At 47.5% G+C, this 17,703-nt stretch overlaps 1 protein-coding gene and 1 pseudogene across 3 annotated transcripts in view; one reads left to right on the top strand and one right to left on the bottom strand.

Annotated features, from left to right (window-relative positions):
* Positions 1–17,703, top strand: part of LOC144094325 (uncharacterized) — a 241,601-nt gene that overhangs the window by 37,660 nt on the left and 186,238 nt on the right. For all 3 annotated transcript variants that reach the window (XM_077628268.1, XM_077628266.1, XM_077628267.1), the window contains exon 3: positions 6,790–6,881. In XM_077628268.1, the coding sequence (XP_077484394.1) occupies positions 6,790–6,881 (92 nt within the window). The remainder of the gene's footprint in view (positions 1–6,789; positions 6,882–17,703) is intronic.
* Positions 817–3,353, bottom strand: LOC144094324 (vacuolar protein sorting-associated protein 16 homolog pseudogene; annotated as a pseudogene).

The raw sequence follows: 17,703 nt of genomic DNA, 5'->3' as shown, positions 1-17,703 counted from the left end.
CTCTACAGACGCTCGCAAGCGGAGAACTAGATGCTGCAGTGTTTGGAGGCGATGCTGAGTACAGCCTCCGTTCCAAAATCCTCGCTTAGCCCTCCGCGCACACCAAAATTTGCTCACTATTCATGTCGATGGAGTCCCTGTGAGAGCCCTGATCGATACGGGCACGCACATGTCCGTCATGAGTTAACCCTACGACGCCGCCTCAGAAAAGTACTGACCCCTGCACCCACAGCCGTTCTCCGTGTTGCCGACGGCGGAATGCCTCCTGTGGTTCGACTATGCACAGCCCGTGTGACTATATCCGGCCGCCATACATCCGTTCTACTCTCTGTTCTAAACCAGTGCCCTCATGATGTCATTCTTTGCCTTGACTTCTTGTCTGAGCATTCAGCCCTCATCAACTGTGCCATCAGTGTTGTCCAGCTTGACCTTCCCCTTTCTGCTGAGTCGCCATCCCCAGTTGTACCTCGTCTTTGTGCTGTCAACTTTGTCCGTCTACCGCCTCAAGCCGCAACTCACATTTCTTTCTCATCTGTTCCCCCTGTCCCTGACGGTCCCTACGTAGTCACTCCGGACCTTGACATTGCCCTCACGCAAAGTATTGCGCTTGCGCACACTGTCTTTACAATGTCGGCAAACCGAGCATACCTTCCGGTTCTAAACTTTGGCTCGTCCGTCCAACCGCTCCCGGAAAGCATCTAACTAACTCGCCACGTTGTACCCTGCTGCCGAATGTGTCATATCAGTGGTGGACAGCTGCTTACCTTCCGCTCATCTATGTCTGTTGCCTGCGGCCACATCAACAGAGAAATCAACGGACGACTACGCCGATGCAAGCTCATGATCTTAGGTGCCTCCTATCATCTTTTTGCGACATCTTCAACTTTGATGCCCGTGTTTTGGCGAGGATGAATTTCAATGCACTGTCATCTTTCTCCTCAAAAGCAACCTTTGCAGCCTCCTCCAGGTTCCCAATCTTCACAAGGTACCTGACTTTATTTTCATCTTTGACTTTCTGCATGTACTTCTGGGCTTTGAACTTATTCTTGTGCTCCCAACAAATATCAACAAAGGGCTCATAACCAATGGGCGACTTTTTGGATTTTGCAAACTTCTCCAGTTCCATCCAAAGTTCCTTGTCTGCCAATACCTTTATTTTAAGCCACCAAAATCTCTTTTCAGGCACCCTGAAGTCTTTGCAAAGCTCTTCAGCCAACTTCATTTCACCAATTTCCATGAGCCGCTGCATGGTTTCGTACACAGACAGGTCTAGGAACTTGTCGTGGAACTTGTCCTAAAGCTTCAGTTGATACCTCATCAACCTCATCTGATCTTCAGTTTGCGCTGTGCAGAAATCGTTGCTTCCTTTCTTGCTGCCTTGCTTATACTTTGCAACAGCCGCTTGCAAACAGGCAGTCCGCTGCTCGGGACGTGAAGTCTTGTAGCTTTCAATAATTTTGCACTCTGCAATACCTGCAAAGTTGTCTTCCTGATCATGAAGGCTCTCCAATTTTTGCAGGTCCCACTCCTTGCAGACCTTGAGGTAAAGAGACCATGCCACAGGGTATGCTCGAATTATCATGTCAAGATGCATGGGTTTCATCTCTTTCAGCTTCAGCATCACCATGTACACCAAATCAGTGTCGCCGCTCTCAATAGCCTTGACAAGGGCACGCTCTTCTTGTCCAAGCTCCACAAGAATAGGTACTTGCTCAGAGGCCCTTGGTTCACAGTCAAGCAGCTTGATGGCCAGGTCCTGCCTCCCACAATCCACTGCTTTCCTGGCTATCTCTGAGTAAAGGATGCCGGGCAATGAAGCCAGGTTTTCTGAAATGGCTTTCGCAACTTCATCTGTGCGAATGTGCAGCTGGGCTACCTTGTAGTAGGCCCAGTGTGGCAGAATACGGCCGGCGCCCTCTGGTTCCTGCAGGCGAAGGAACTTGGCGATCTTGAGCGCTAGGTAGTTGTGCTGCCACAGAACCAACCGATCCAGCAAGACATAGACCAACAAGCACTGAAGCTGCAGGTAGGTCAGAGGTAATCCGACCATATGATCCCTCACAGCGTTCAGAACCCGCAACAGCCGACAAGTTTCCACAAAACTATTTGGGTTCATGCTTTGTACAAATGACTTCCCGAAGAATGTGGCCCTGAGTAACTTCTTCTGCGTCTTGGGTTGGTACTCATGCGCAGCAGCATCAATGCACTGCTGCACAGCGACTTCCAGTTCCTTGTTCTCTATGATTGTCCTCAGGTAGCTTTTTTTTTTTTCTCAAATTCTACTGAGGCCTTTACAAGGAGAGCGCCGGGCTTGATGGAGCCAATTCTGAACACCTCTGTTACAACATCTGGAACTTTATGCAACGGTTCATGGCTGAAGTTGCCAATAATGGGGCCACCATCCAGTTCCTGGACTAGATATATTGAAGTGTTGAAAGTGTAATTTATAAAGTCCCTGTCCGTGCCAACAACAAAAACGATGTTGTTCCAATGCCTGATGACTGCTCTCTGGCCACACCACGAAAGTTGTTTGGGCCGAGACTTTGCTTGAGTGTCTATCTCACAATATGGTATCTTTAAGTCACTGGTCCCTGCCCACAGATGTTCATTGTCCAGGAAGAGAGCAATGTTTGTGTAGTCGAAGGACACCGCCATTTCAATTACGGCATTGAAAGGAGCCTTGATAGGTGGTGCCTCTAAGGAGCATCTTGTGCGGCTTCTTGGGTCCAGTATACAGCGACAACTTTGGTACTCGAGTCATCCAGGATGGCAGTCCAGCTGCTGGGAGGCACATCCAAACTGGGTATGCATCTGAGTTGCCACGTCTTGTAGCTGGCAATGTTCTCAACAAGGAAGAACTTGTAGGATCATGTAAGGACAACCACACCAGTCCTCTTGTTGGTAGAAAACACTCGGGCCTCCAAGACACCAGCATCTTTAGGAACCTGGCCCATAGTGAAAGTTGTCTGCACTCTTCCCTGCAAGGTGTACTCAGTGATGGCACCGTCTCTGAACAACCACCAGGCTCTCCACGTTCGACCAGCCCATGGCCACGATAGCCCCGGTGTCATGCTTAATATTAACCAGTGTGTTTCCACTAGCAGAGAAGAGGTGTATGAGGCACCCACTGCCCAGCTTTATCCGGGCGGCTTTGCAGTCATCTCTTACGAGGGCGATCGGTCCCCCGAATGGAGCTGCGGCGACAATGAAGTGTGACAGTTCAAGGTTCTGCGCTTGCCAGTCCATCGAATAGAGCTCGAATTTCCTGTAGTAAACATCTTTGCCTAGGGGACTCCAATCAGCTGTGTGAAGCGCCATTTCTCGTGTCTCGTGTTTCTTCCACTTGTTCTGTGTCGTGCTACTTAAAGATGAAAAAAGAAAACACGGCAGCTGGTGTATCTGCTTTGATTACCGGCACCTCAATTGCATCACCAAAAATGACGTATATCCTCTGCCGAGGATATAAGTTATGCCATTCGGACTCTGTAACGTGCTGGCTACCTTTGAACGAATGATGGACTCCCTTCTTCGCGGCTTTAAGTGGTCTACCTGCCTCTGCTACCTGGACGACGTTGTGGTTTTCTCGCCTACTTTTGCCACGCACCTCGAACGTTTCTCCAGCATTCTGACAGTGTTCCGTAACGCCGGACTCCAGCTGAACTCATCAAAATGCATTCTGTTGCCGCTAACTCACTATTCTCGGACACCTGGTTGATACTTCTGGTGTCCGCCAAGATCCAGTCAAAGTTCAAGCCGTGAAAGACTTTCCTCTTCCTAGGTCGTTGAAAGATGCGCAGCTTTGCTGGCTTGTGCTCGTATTTTTGCCGTTTCATCAAAAATTTCGCCGGCATCGCTCGCCCCTTCACCAACCTTCTTAAGAACGACACCCCCTTTATCTGGGGCCCTGCTCAAGAGAACTCATTTTCCTTTCTCGTTCATTTGCTAACTTCTTTGCCCATCTTAGCCTATTTTGACCCGTCGTCTCCCACAGAGGTTCGCACCGACGCCTCCGGGTATGGGATCGGTGCCGTGCTAGCCTACGTCAACGGGGCCAAGATCGCGTCATCGCTTATGCGAGCCGCCTACTTTCCGGCGCAGAGCAAAATTACTCTATTACTGAGTGCGAGTGTCTCTCCCTTGTCTGGGCTGTAGCTGAATTCCGACCGTACCTGTCCGGCTGCTCATTCACTGTTGTCACTGATCACCACGCTCTCTGTTGGCTGTCTTCACTAAAAGGTCCCACTGGCGCCTTGGTCGCTGGGCTTTGCGCCTTCAGATACTCCGTCGTGTACAAGTCCAGTCGTCACCAACAGGACGCTGACCGTTTATCCCGATACCTTGGGGAGCCACCTGACCTAGAAGACGTTGAGACCCTGCCCTGCCTCTTAGCTATAACTGCTCTCACTGACATCGCCAATGAAGTTGGGTTGAAGTCAGCGTTTTGTGGTGTCTCCCCTCGTGTCCGTGTTCGTCTTTGCGCTGTGAATGTAAGCATGAAGTACCAATTAACTCGCCCAGCAACTGGTTTTAAACAGCGCCACGACTCATCTTTACGCCCTATCTCTAATGGCCTCCTCTGTGCAAACCGATCTCCGTCTCTGCAACTTTATGTGCTCCAGAATGGAATTTTGTATCGCCACAACCTACGGTCCGATGGTCCTCCGCCGCTGCTCGTCATACCCCAACATCTACGCTCTTCTGTCCTTGAAGAATTGCACGATCTGCCGACAGCCGGCCACCTTGGCGTGTCCCGCACGTACGCTCGAGTGCGGCACCGCTTCTTTTGGCCTGGTCTGTGTCGTTCCGTAAAGCGTTACGTTGCCGCTTGCGACCCTCCAATTGCCTGCCGGTCTTCTACAACCCATCGACGTACCTCCGGAACCTTTTCACTGTCTCGGCCCTTTTCCCTCTCCAGCAACAAGTGGATCGCTGTCGCACGACTCGGTACGACATCACGCGTGCTTTGCCGACGAGCTGCGCTACCGATGTCGCCAATTTTCTTCTCCAAGACGTAATTCTTCACCATGGTGCCCCTCGTCAACTGCTCACCGACCGTTATTTTCTGTCCCGAGTGGTTAATGACATTCTTCATTCGTGTGCCACGCAGCACCAGCTCGCGACAGCTTACGATCCACAAACCAACGGGCTTACGGAACGGTTCAACCGCACGTTCACCGGCATGTTAGCAATGTACGTACGTCTCGCCAGACCACCGAGATTGGGGCGCCGCCTTGCCGTGTGTGACGTTTGCGTATAACTCTTCACGGCATGACACAACAGGCTGTCCCCCTTTCTACCTTTTGTTTGGTCGGCACCCCGCCTTGCTTTTGAACACACTCATGCCGCCTTCTTCAGTCCCCACCACTGCTTACGCTCAGGACGCCATCGCCCAGGCCACGCTGGCGTGCCACATAGCCCTACGTAGTCAGCTCCGTGCCTCACAAGCTTCCCAGAAGTCCGCCTACGACCGCCGTCACCGGGCAGTCGAATATACCCCCGGATCACTCGTCCTTCTCTGGACGCCGCCACGCAGCATCAGTCTCTCCGAAAAGCTTCTTTCTCGCTACCGGGGCCCTTACCGTGTGGTGTGCCGTGTCCCCTTGCGTCGTCGCCATCGTACTCCGGCCCCACCACCGACGTCGTCCACGTATGCCGCCTTAAACCTTATCACGACGCTCATACGTCGCCACCCGAACGCCGAGACGGCGTTTTATCAGCCGGAGGTCCTGAAGCGGGAAGACGACGACATTGAGCGAGTGGACGCGGACGCAGACGACAGCGAAGTTCTGGCTGTGTTCTGAGTGCCGCTTGTAGCTGTTACTTCGCTTGTGTACATAGCTGTAAATATATTGTTTCCAGCAACAATATCTACTTTAAATGCGGTTGGCGGCAAGTTGTGGCCGCTCAGATGGCAGGCTTCACCGCATTGTACAAGTGACTGGTGGCCTAGCTGACACTCGCCAACAGTGCCATGAAAGCTGCCCCGGTGGTCAGTGGGTGGCTGTAGCCTTGCAGACATTCATGTTGGCTTGTATAGTTCTTGCTCTGATTTGCTATTTTCAACGTGACACGGCTGTGACGCGGGAAAAGCACCCTATAGTTGACGCGTGGCTTGCCCCCGTTGCGTGCTGTGGATATTGTGTGGTGAGGCCAACTTTACTGACACTGTTTTTTGAGGCCTTCTGCATCACCACCGCGAGAGCCTTTAAAATGGCGCTGAAACATGGGACAAGGTCTCCCTGTTTCTCTGCTACCTGTGTTGCCATCCCCCTTTTCACAAGACATGGCGCCCTCGTCTGCTGCACAGAAAACTGCATGGAAGACTGGCACACGTAGACACCAACTGCGCATGCGCAATGTCGGGTGAGCTTGGAAGAGGAGGCCTCAAGCCAGCTGACATTCATAAAAGGCGTCAGTGAATGGAAAGGGAGTGGTGCCAACCGCCTGCCCTGCCCACAAGAGCGTCATTGGGGAAGCCAAGAATTTCGCGGAAAGGGACGGGATGAAGCAAGGCACGGGACTTTGATCGAAAGGCATCATGGCAGGAAAATGTTAATTACTTCTTTAGAACCCTTCCTACATTTAAAAAGTCCCTACCTTGAAGAAATGCCGAGCAGGTTTTGAAATGATGAGCAGTTTTGAAATGCCGTGTTTTCTTACAGTGGAACTTACATTCCCACCCAGACAGATCTTTGTGGAGTATTTTGTTTTGAAATTTTATATTTTTCGATTTTTTACCTCTTTGCTGTAACGACTGTTGTGCGCATGTGCCGATTCTTTCTTGTGCAGCTGTGGGGTGATGTGATGCGGAGGTGGCCACCACTGGCTGAGGCTTCTTTCCCCTTGGATAAGCTGGTGCCACACGAGGTGTTGCGGCAGGGGTGAGTGTTTGTTTGTTGGTTTGCAGTTATTCCAATGGTTAGGGTGAGGACACGGGTTCCAAATGCGATGTCAGTGCATGATAACAAACCCTTGGTGTAATGTGGAGTCACAGTGCCGCCCGTTGGGGGGCTACAAGAGCAAGCCCGCATGCAAGTCAGCTGTAAGTGCAGCAGTAATGATTCCTTCAGCCTTCCCCATTGGTCAATCTTGGGATCCTTTCAATACAGGCCACAGGTGGACTTAAAAATGACCATACTCTCTACTTGTGCTGCAGTAATCATCATCATCATTAGCCTGACTATGTCCACTGCAGGACAAAGACCACTCCTATGTCTCTCCAATTAACCTTGTCCTGCGGTGACCCCTTTAAATACTACATTCAAACACGCCCTTCATGCTACTCTTGTTCAGCAGCAGTGAGCATTGCAAAAGAAGACTGGCAGAGACGAAAGTTACCAAATAAGCAATTACTTGCATAAAGAGCAACTAAATGCTGCAGTAGCATGCAATTTTTTTTTTTCTCTTTCATAAATTTAACTGGGGTGAATGCTTCTTGTTGGACTTGAGTGTCATCATCATCATCATTATTAGGCTTACTACACCCACTGCAGGACAAAGGCCTCTCCCATGTCTCTCCAGTTAACCCTGTCCTTTGCCAACTGCACCCACCTTATGCCTGCAAACTTCCTAATCTCATCCGCCCTCCTAACCTTCTGCCACCCTTTGCTACACTTGCCTTCTCTTGGAATCCACTCCGTTACCCTTAAGGATTAGCGGTTGTCTTGCCTTCGCATCACCTGCCCTGCCCAAACCCATTTCTTTCTCTAGATTTCGACTAGGATGTCATTAACCCACGTTTGTTCCCTCACCCACTCTGCCCGTTTCCGGTCTCTTAACGTTACACCTATCGTTCTTCTTTCCATGTCTCGCTGTGTTGTCCTTAACTTTAAGCTGAACCCTTTTCGTTAGCCTCTACGTTTTTGCCTCGTAGGTGAGTGCCGGTAACATGCAGCTGTTGTATACTTTTCTCTTGAGGGATATCGGTAACCTGCTGTTCATGATCTGAGAGAACCTGCCATATGTGCTCCACCCCATTCTTGTCTTTCTAGTTATTTCCCTCTCATGATCCGGATCAGCTGTTACTACCTGCCCTAAGTAGACATATAAGTGCCGCTTCAAGTGCTAGTTAAGCTTTGAAGAAGCCTGCTAAGGCTGGTCAGATGATCGCCGCGGTCAATGAAAAACTATGATGGCATGATGGTTGGTGATCGTACAAGGCAGTTAGCAGTATAAAGAGCACTTTTCTCTTCGTACGCTTGCCCCCCGAAACGTTCCCAGCTGTGCCAGTCAACTTCAAACTACTTAATGGAAATCGTTTATTAGGGACGAGAGACAAGATACAAGGCAGTTAAGAAAAAATTGCTGGTGGCCTAGCTCTGTTCGGCCAGGATGTATGTTGCGAAAGCGCGGAGACTTCTGCATCGGAAGATTGCATTCACTAAATGCGCCTTTATTCATGGTTAAAACTTCAGCCGTCGTGGCGGAGTGGTAGCGCCTCAGCCTCAAACGCCAAAGGCCCTGGTTCGATTCTGAGCCTGGGCACTGGTTTCTTTTTTTTTATTCAGTGAGTGTGCGGGGGGGGGGGGGGGGGCTTCGGTGGCGGCATGTATGGAAGCCACTGAATACGTTGGTTAGCGGTTAAATGTAGGCTCTGTTTATACTCCGGCGTAACGTATGCACGCGCGCGGTGCTTGGCGACGTCACGTCGGCCAAAGAGACCCTCTGTACTCCAACTGTGCTTGACCGCGGACGCGTTCGGTGGCTTCGGCACACCTTGACCGCACTGGTGGAGACTTGAAGCACGTCTCTATTTCGCGCCTAGTGCGTCAGCCGTCGCCGGCCCGGCCAGACCGGTTCGGCTCCGCTGCGAGGCGCGCGTTGTGGCCTCATGTGCCTCTTCGGAGCACCGCCACGGCGAAGTCGCAAGTTCGCGGCCAGTAAAGCTTTCGGTTTAAAAGAAATTTGGAACCTACAGAGGCCGTGACTCAACTCTCCTCCAACTCGTTTGTTTGCGGCTCCATTCAATAGCTTCGGCAGTTGGGCGGAGCTGTTCTCTTCGAGCTCTCGGCTACTTTAATCCATTCACAGTACACATCCGAAGGTGCATGCAAGTGGGCGAGAGAACCCGATTCAGTGGACCCCGTACCTTCAGAAACGCGCGGAACCCGTTGAAGCATCGTGCATCGGTTTTACTTTAAAGCTGCCTACTTTAAATGCGAGCACCCTTGAGCACCCATCCATTTTTTGTGGCAAAATAAATAAATAAATAAATAACCTGGCCCTTGCAACCGTGAGAGACCTCCTCGATGCCGTCTGCTACACGATACAACAGCGCCTTTCAAGGAATCACAATCCATTGGCCCCAAACTTGGGCCCAAAGCCTCGGCCAGCCTTCGATGGGTGCTACGTGCCGACCTTGTCCTCGCCCCTCGCGACTCTCCGCACTGGGATTAAGATATTTAATTAGCAGCGGCTGCTCACGGTGGAAGGGGGAATGACCCGCCGGTGCTTAATCTAACCGTACGCTGTCAAAAGCATCGCACGCTCTGTGGGGCTGAGGTCACTGAAATGCAGGCCAGAGTTTTTGCGAGAACTTCGTTGGCGGGTTCAGGAACGGGATCCATCGTAACACTGGCAAGACGCCGGTGCAAACGTAAACGAAGGGACGGTAGCGACCCCCGATAGATGGCTTCAACGTTTCATTTCGGCTGCTGCTAGACTGCATCGCTAGCCGCCAGAAATCACGGTGTCTGCGTTTACGTCACGTTTCACGTCGCTCCGTCCTGTGACGTTATAAGAGGACACCGTGACATCATAAGAGTGCGCCGAGTTTGAAATGGAGGGCGGGAAAAAGTTTTTCAGCTTGGAATCCAAATTTCTTTGAAATGAATGCATCTTTCGCTCACGGACAAGCGGTAACAAAGCCATGAAATGTCGAAATACCAGATTTTGCTAACAAAAAAAATTGATAGAGTTCTTTTCACTGTCCTTTTGACTTTAACTTAAATTTTGGCAAGCAGCTCCACGGCGGCAATCGTCATTCCAGCGAAAGCTACAACAATCAAATTTACGATGACCCACGCGACAACATCGACGGCAGCAGAGCTCACAGCGCTCTTAACTCTCCTTCATCACATTGGTGATGAACCGCCACACAAATGGACAATATTCTGCGATTCGAAGGCGGCACTGCAGTCTCTACTGTCACCTCTACGACGCGGACCGCACGAACAACTAATCTTCCATATTACAGAGACGTTACACCATATAAGTGATGCCGGCCATGAAATAACTTTCCAGTGGCTTCCAAGTCACTGCGGGATTATCGGCAATGAACGGGCGGATCACGCTGCCCGCTCAGCCCATACTGAGGAGCGCCACGTCCCAATTCCTTTTTCTAGAACTGACGCGGCACGGAAGCTCCGCCTACTTGCTCGGCAGTGCACCGCGTCGCAATGGAATGAGCCACATTTAAGAAATACGCGAATGTACTCACTTGATCCAACTTTAAGTCTTCGAGTGCCATCACAGCTTCGCCGTAGAGACGCCACGCTTTTATATCGACTTTGGTTGGGTGTTGCCTTTACTAAAGCCTATGCCTTCCGCATAGGGATGACCGACACCCCAACCTGTGACCACTGCGGCCATGAAGAATCAATTGGCCATATATTGTGCTCCTGCCCGCAGTACAGTCCACAGAGGGCATGCCTTAGCCACGAACTTGACCAACTGGACGACCAACCGCTATCCGAAAAAAGAATTCTACAACATCGAAAGGACCTACCGTCGCAGAAGAAGGCAGTGCAAGCGCTTTTGCGCTTCTTGCAATCTACCGGCCTGTGTGAAAGACTAACTGGAGCGCCTTGTGTGTGTGTGTCTCCATGTGTGCACATTCCTTTTTTTTTTTTGCGTTTTCCTCTCTGTCATCTTTCTAACCCCTATCCCCCGTCCCCAGTGTAGGGTAGCAAACCGGAGACTCACATCTGGTTAACCTCCCTACCTTTCCTTTTCATTCTCTCTCTCTCTCTCTTGGCGATGCCTGAACTCAAGGTCCCATAAACAATCTAATCCGCCGCCAACTGAAGCTCTACTTAGAGCGGGAGAGTTTAACCGATATTTTAAATCTGTGTTTACTGCTGACAATGGCATATTACCTGATAGAGACCCTCCGAAATCTGATGGCACCTCAAAACTTGAGGACATGACAGTAACTGAACCTGGCATCCTGTCCTTGTTGCTTGCCATTGATGTCAAAAAGGCCAGTGGCCCAGACAATATTCCAAATCCTTTCCTTAGAAGATGCGCAATATGGGTAAGCAAATACCTTATGCTTGTCGATGAGAAATCACTTAAAAGTAGTGGATTACCATGCCACTGGAAAATAGCTAAAATAATAATTCCTGTTCATAATAGTGGAAGTTATTGCCGCCCTTCTAAATATTGCCCATTTCTATTACTTCTACAGCTTGTAAAATTCTTGAGCACATTATTCTGAAACATATCGTGACTTACGCGGAAGTAAACAATTTCATTTGCATCAGTCAACATGGTTTCCGTAAAGGCTTGTAAACTACAGCGCAAATAATTGAAACAATTCATGACCTCGCCTTAACTATCGACAATCGTGGGCAAACAGACATTTTATTTCTTGATCTATTCAAAGCATTCAAACAAGTATCGCACCCAGAAATGTTTCACAAACCTCATATAACATTTGGTTCTGGGAATATAACACAATGGCTTCAGGCTTATCTGACTAATCGGCTCCAGTTTGTTGAATATGAAGGGCAGCGTTGGGGATGTGCGGAAGTAGTGTTCGGCATGCCTCAAGGAACAGTATTAGCTCCATTTATTTTTCTTATCTTTGTCAATGACATTGCAGACAACATATCATTTACTAGAAAATAGTAGCTATGAAGATCAGTTAATTCTTAACAACTCATTAGTACAAGTTTCCAAATGGTGCAAACACTTACAGATGACGCCTAACTTAGATAAAAGTATCTCTATGACAGTAACCAGGAAAAAAGTCCTCTAATATTTACTTATGGTATTGAGAGCCAGAAACTAAATAACGTTGATGAACATAAGCATTTAGGAATTTTGATCTCATCGGATTTGAAATGGAATAGACATGTTTCGTATATAACATTTAAGGCACTCACTGCGGTCTGTTCGTCAAAGCGTTCCTTAACATCTGCTACACCTGACACCAAATTATTAGCGTATACTTCACTTGTTCATTCAGTACTAGAATATAGCATAATTTGATGGTTTCCGTCGACTAGCCACTGCATTGATCAATTAGAAAGCGTTCAGCGAAAGGCCATTAGATTCATTTATAACAAGCACCGCCGTAGTGATTCCCCTACAGCACTCTTATGCAAAGCTAGTCTTCCAAAAATACAAACTAGGGCCAAATTCTTGCGGCTGAAGTTTCTTTTTATACTTTTAAATGATGCATTGAAGATAGATAAACATAAGCACTTGTCATTTTCTAACTCAGTAAACTCGAGAACAAGGCATAGTATGCACATTAGCGAGTACAGATTTCATAGTGACACATTCAAATCTTCGTTCTTTCCACAAGCCATCCGAGATTGGAATGCGTTGCCGAATGATGTGGCCACCTCTAATTTTTTTGATGCTTTTTTGGAAGGATTGTCGAATCTAGAATGGGAATAAGTGCATTGTTTTGGAATTGCTTTTTTTAATTTTTTGTTTTCTGTGTGCATGATTTATCGCATTGTATTGCATCCTTGTTCTTTTTACAAGTTATTTTGCAACCAAGATTTTTATTATTTTTTTCATGCCTGAAGTAACCTGACTGTAAACATTTTTCATGTGTGTATACAATTTGTCCCTGACCTGCAAAAGCCTCCACGATGAGGCTAGCAGCATGCTGTAAATAAAATAAAGAAAAATTTGCATGCTAATCTTGATTCTAACCTACAGACCGATGCTATTTTTCTAGACTATGCAAAAGCGTTCGACAAGGTTCCTCACAAACGCTTACTACTAAAACTTTCATATTTGGAGCTACCCTTTAATATCCTTAAATGGATAGAATTCTTGACTAACCGCTCGCAGTACACCGTTAACAGCCACAACTCCACTTCTATTCCAGCAACATCAGGCGTCCCGCAACAGTCTGTCCTCAGTCCGCTTCTGCTTTTAATTTATATTGACGATTTACCAACGAATGTATGTAGTAATATTCGCATGTTTGCTGATGATTGTGTAATTTATTGCCAAGTTATTAACGCTTCTGACTAAACATCCCTTCAAGACGACCTTTGCCGCAGTCAGGAATGGTGTGCCAATTGGTTAATGGAACTTAACCCTCATAATTGTAAAATCTTATCCATCACGTGTCGCCGCAACCTGCTTCATTTCCCATACATAATAGCTACGTCTCTGTACACCCGGTTCTATCATACAAGTACATAGGCATTACCTTGTGTAGCGACTTGTCCTGGAGCACACGTTACGGACATCATTTCATCTGCTAATAAAACACTGGGATTTTTTCAGATGTCATCTTCGCCAAGTGGCTAAACATGTAAAGTTATTAGCGTACAAATCCCTTGTCAGACCAAAATTAGAATACGCCTCACACATTTGGACCCGCACCAAGCTTACCTTATAAATTCACCCGAATCAGTCCAAAACAGAGCAGCCAGATTCATTCATTCATCATATTCTTTTTACATCAGTGTGTCAGTGTTGAAAGCTGAATCAGGCTTATTGCCCTTATCACTTCGTCGCTGCATTGCCAGCCTTTGCTTGTTTCATAAATTTTTCCATAGTTCACTGGGTTGCGCACCCTACATTGTCCCTCCAGCCTTCATATCTCATCGCACTCGTCATCCTTTTCAAGTTTCCGGACCTCTTGCCTGAACTACCACCTTTGCCGCATCATTTTTTCTCGTAGTGCAGCAGACTGGAACGACCTACCCAACGACGTCGCAGCCATCATGTGCTCATCCAACTTTTCCAATAATGTTACCAGTCATGTTTCGTTGTGTTAACACTTTCTCACCAACATATATATATCCACTCCTTTTGTAATACCCCTCGTGGGTCTTTAAGGTAATAAAATGAAATGTAATGAAAACAGAGCCGCCAGATTTATCCACTCTTAATATTCATGCAGTGTCAGCTTGTTGCCACTGAAAGCAGAATCCGGTTTATTACACCTTGCACTCCATCGCTGTATTGCAAGCCTTTGCTTATTTCACAGGTTTTTCCATAGTTCACTTGGCAGCACACCCTACCTTGTCCCACAGCAGTCCGCATATCTCATGGCTCTTGTCATCCACTTCAAGTTTCCTGTCCACGTGCTCGCACTGTCACCTTTGCTGCTTCATTCTTTTCCCTGCGCTGCCGCAGACTGGAACGACCTATCCAACAACATCGCTGCTGTCACGTCCTCATTCACGTTTGCTGAAAATGTTGCAAACCACCTTTCGTTGTAATAACTCTTATACCGCATTTACACGGGCGACCTTAACCACAGTTAAGGTAACTGCGGTTCCCCGTAATTATAGTTAGCCGCGCTCACACGGCAGACGGAACTGCAGTTACGCACCTAACCACAGTTACCCAAACCGAGCTTGCTGACAATCATTTGCTACCTTAACCGACAAGATGGCGGCGCCCGTGGCAGCAGCAACATCGAACGACTCGTCCTCCCAGAGTTGTGTCATCTAGCTTGATTCAACAACCACGGCCCTGATACGCATGTGATACAAATCTGATACGGTAACACGCGCAACGCTCGGATATATGCTGCGATTGTAGTGGAACTGAATGCCGGGCTGCCGCCGGGACAAGGCCCATACACCAGCAAAGAAGTGAAGCTGAAAATGGAAAACCTCAACAAGAAATACGGTAAGTGCGACCTTTACCGAACGATGCTCGTGCCATCGGGTTCTTGGCGCTGTTTTCATAGTGCAGCTGAACTGCTTAGTCAGCCTCGCATGTGCGACAGTAGCATGTGTTGTCGCTGGAGCAACGCACCGATTCTCTTCGCCGTCGTCGCACAGTTCTGGAGTGTCGAAGACGATCTTGAGAATGCATTGTTGAGGTAGTAAGGACTCGAGAGTAATGTCCTCAGGCAGGAGCAGCATACGCAGCACTTAGAATCTTCGCTCGTGCACGCGTACACGGCGCTGCATGCAAACTTCGTCTTCCTCGTTACACACGTATTGTTCGTCGTTTTTATTTGCAAATTGCGAGCTGCAGTGCTGACAGCATTGCTGCTATTTCTGGCCACCTGTTAGAGCAACAATGTAGTTAAATGAATTTCTAGATTTATTTCATATCTCTTTACCGGGCTTTACTGTGTTCTAGCAGCATTTGTGAAGTAGTATACAGAGTGCAGCCTGGGAAAGATATATGAAAGAAATAAATCTAGAAATTAATCAAGTAAGATATTGCTAGAATGACAATAGTTGAACCATAATTCACAGTCGTGGCTTCAGTTGCAAAGCAGCAACTAGCAGGATGTAGTTTAGCCACATTGCAAATGTAAATTGCATGCATTAATTTCACCAGTACCTGTGCATATGCATTAGACACTTATCTATGAAATTTTATTCTTGCATTGAGAATGTGTACAGTGAAGCTTAATTCACTGAGAGAAATGCTGTGATCCCTACCTTCAAATCTTTTTTTAGCAACATATTTAATAGCTCACATCATTTTTATTTGTCCAGGCAGCTGAGACGGACAGGCACTTCAACTGGGTCGCCTTGTGTCCCATGGATCTTCTACTGGCAGCTCCACAGTTTCCTCGGCTGCCTTCCCATCAACGATGATGGGCGAGTCGAGGAAAGTTTAAAGGTAATTTGTGATTTATAACATTGCATGTTATCTATCGTTCAGATCACTTCAGAATTCTATTGCTGCTCATTTCTCAGTGCGGAACTTATACTCATTATAAAATGCTGGCCAACAATAGATAATGAAGAACAGACTCAAGCAGTTGTGTAAACCACTCCCACAAACCTGGGCACTGTCCTCCACGTCTACATTTTTGCCTTGTGCTGTTGTTCTTTGTCATGAAACGTGAACCAACTAGCCAAGCAACTCCCACTGCTCGTCTATAAATCCTTGTTTTTTTCTAGCAATTCTACATATCGGTGGTTAGCTGGTTGTCTCCCCATATACTTAATGTTACCATGCCAGAGCAAAGACCGCTTTGTTGTACAGGGAGTTCAATGTGCATTCCTCGTTTAGGTTATGTCCTTTTTTTTTCAGGTTGGAATCATATGTCAAAAGGCACACACTGCGGATGGATACGACTTAAGTCTCTAGTAAGATGAAGTTATGGTACGCACCAGAATTTCGGTGCCTTTATTTGCGTGATATATTAATATTGCTAGTGCTGAATGACAATTCATCTTTCACACCTGTGCACATGCAGCTTCACCTTCATCCTTCTCTCTTGTAGATACTCATCTTCGTCCTTTGATTCTATTAGCAACTGGGCTTGAATACAGTGGAATAATATAGCAACCTGTGGATCATAAGCTGTTATTGTGAACTGTTGTTTCTCTACAGGGACACTGAAGGGAAGTAGCAAAGTAGATAATAGATTTCTATGTGATATCTGTAATGTCCAAGTAATTAAATAAAACAAAGTGGTGGGATAGTTGGGGATTCATACTTGGAATGAACGACAGTGTAAAAAAGGACAACCACTGAAGAGAAGCGTTCTTTGTGTCGTGTCCTCTTCTGTGGTTGTCCTTTTTTGCGCTGTCTTCGTTCGAAGTATACAAGTAATATCTGTATTGTATTGTGTTTTTGTCTATAAGCTCTTTGTGCATGCTTTCTGTATTTATTGCCATTTCACATAAAATACACTCAATTGCAGGTTCAGTGCTGTCTATTCCTTCTTTCTGTATCATCCCATTTTTCGTGCTGTTTTTAAGCCTTGAATGATGAACCAACTGACCCAGCAATCCTTCCTTTGGAACCATTGGACAGCCCCGGGGGAGGGGGGTAAGCTACTCCCACAACCATAGGCATTAATGGCAATGGGGAGCGGAAATGGCACTTGCCTCTTCAAATCGCAGCGCCTTGTCGTGCCAGAGTTCGCACCCACCTTCCATGTACTTCTGTTCAACTCAACCTCATCAGCTCGGTTTACCCTTGGTCAATCATGCCCCGCATGCTTGCAAATGTTTAACATATTGCTTGTTATTCACTTTGATCAGCTTGGTATACTGTCTTGTTCACCTGTTCATTCATTTATTTATTTGTACATACAGTGAGCCATAACTTTCGCCCAAACAGGAGGGCACACAATTATAAAAGCCATAAAACCATTAGCCGTAACAGCCACAATTCATTTAAAGGACATAAAATCCAACATTCATCACAACACCAACACTAGGAGCTGTACAAAAATCCTCCAACTCCTTCACAAAATATTTCGAGTCATATAAACCTAAAGGAAGGCGATTGCACTCCGCAACACTATTCAGAAAAAAACTGAACTGAACCCATTGGTTCATGTGAAAGTTGGGGCTAGGGAATGCTGATGTACAGTACTCACGGATTGAAATAGGACATTCGGAGCGCTAGCCTTGCAGTGCCACGCAGGCATGTGGTAAACCACAGGCCGGCTCATTGGCTACTGGAAGGAACAATTCTGCTTTGTAGATGTTCTCCCTCTCGCGCCATACCACAATGCACCACCTTGGTTCCATGAGCGTCTACGGGCGGCGCTCCATGAAGCGACGGCCACGCGCT

Source organism: Amblyomma americanum, chromosome 6 (assembly GCF_052857255.1).
Source record: "Amblyomma americanum isolate KBUSLIRL-KWMA chromosome 6, ASM5285725v1, whole genome shotgun sequence".
NCBI classification, from domain to species: Eukaryota; Metazoa; Arthropoda; class Arachnida; order Ixodida; family Ixodidae; genus Amblyomma; species Amblyomma americanum.
Note: the sequence above shows the minus strand (reverse complement) of the source record. Positions and strands in the feature narration are given on the sequence as shown.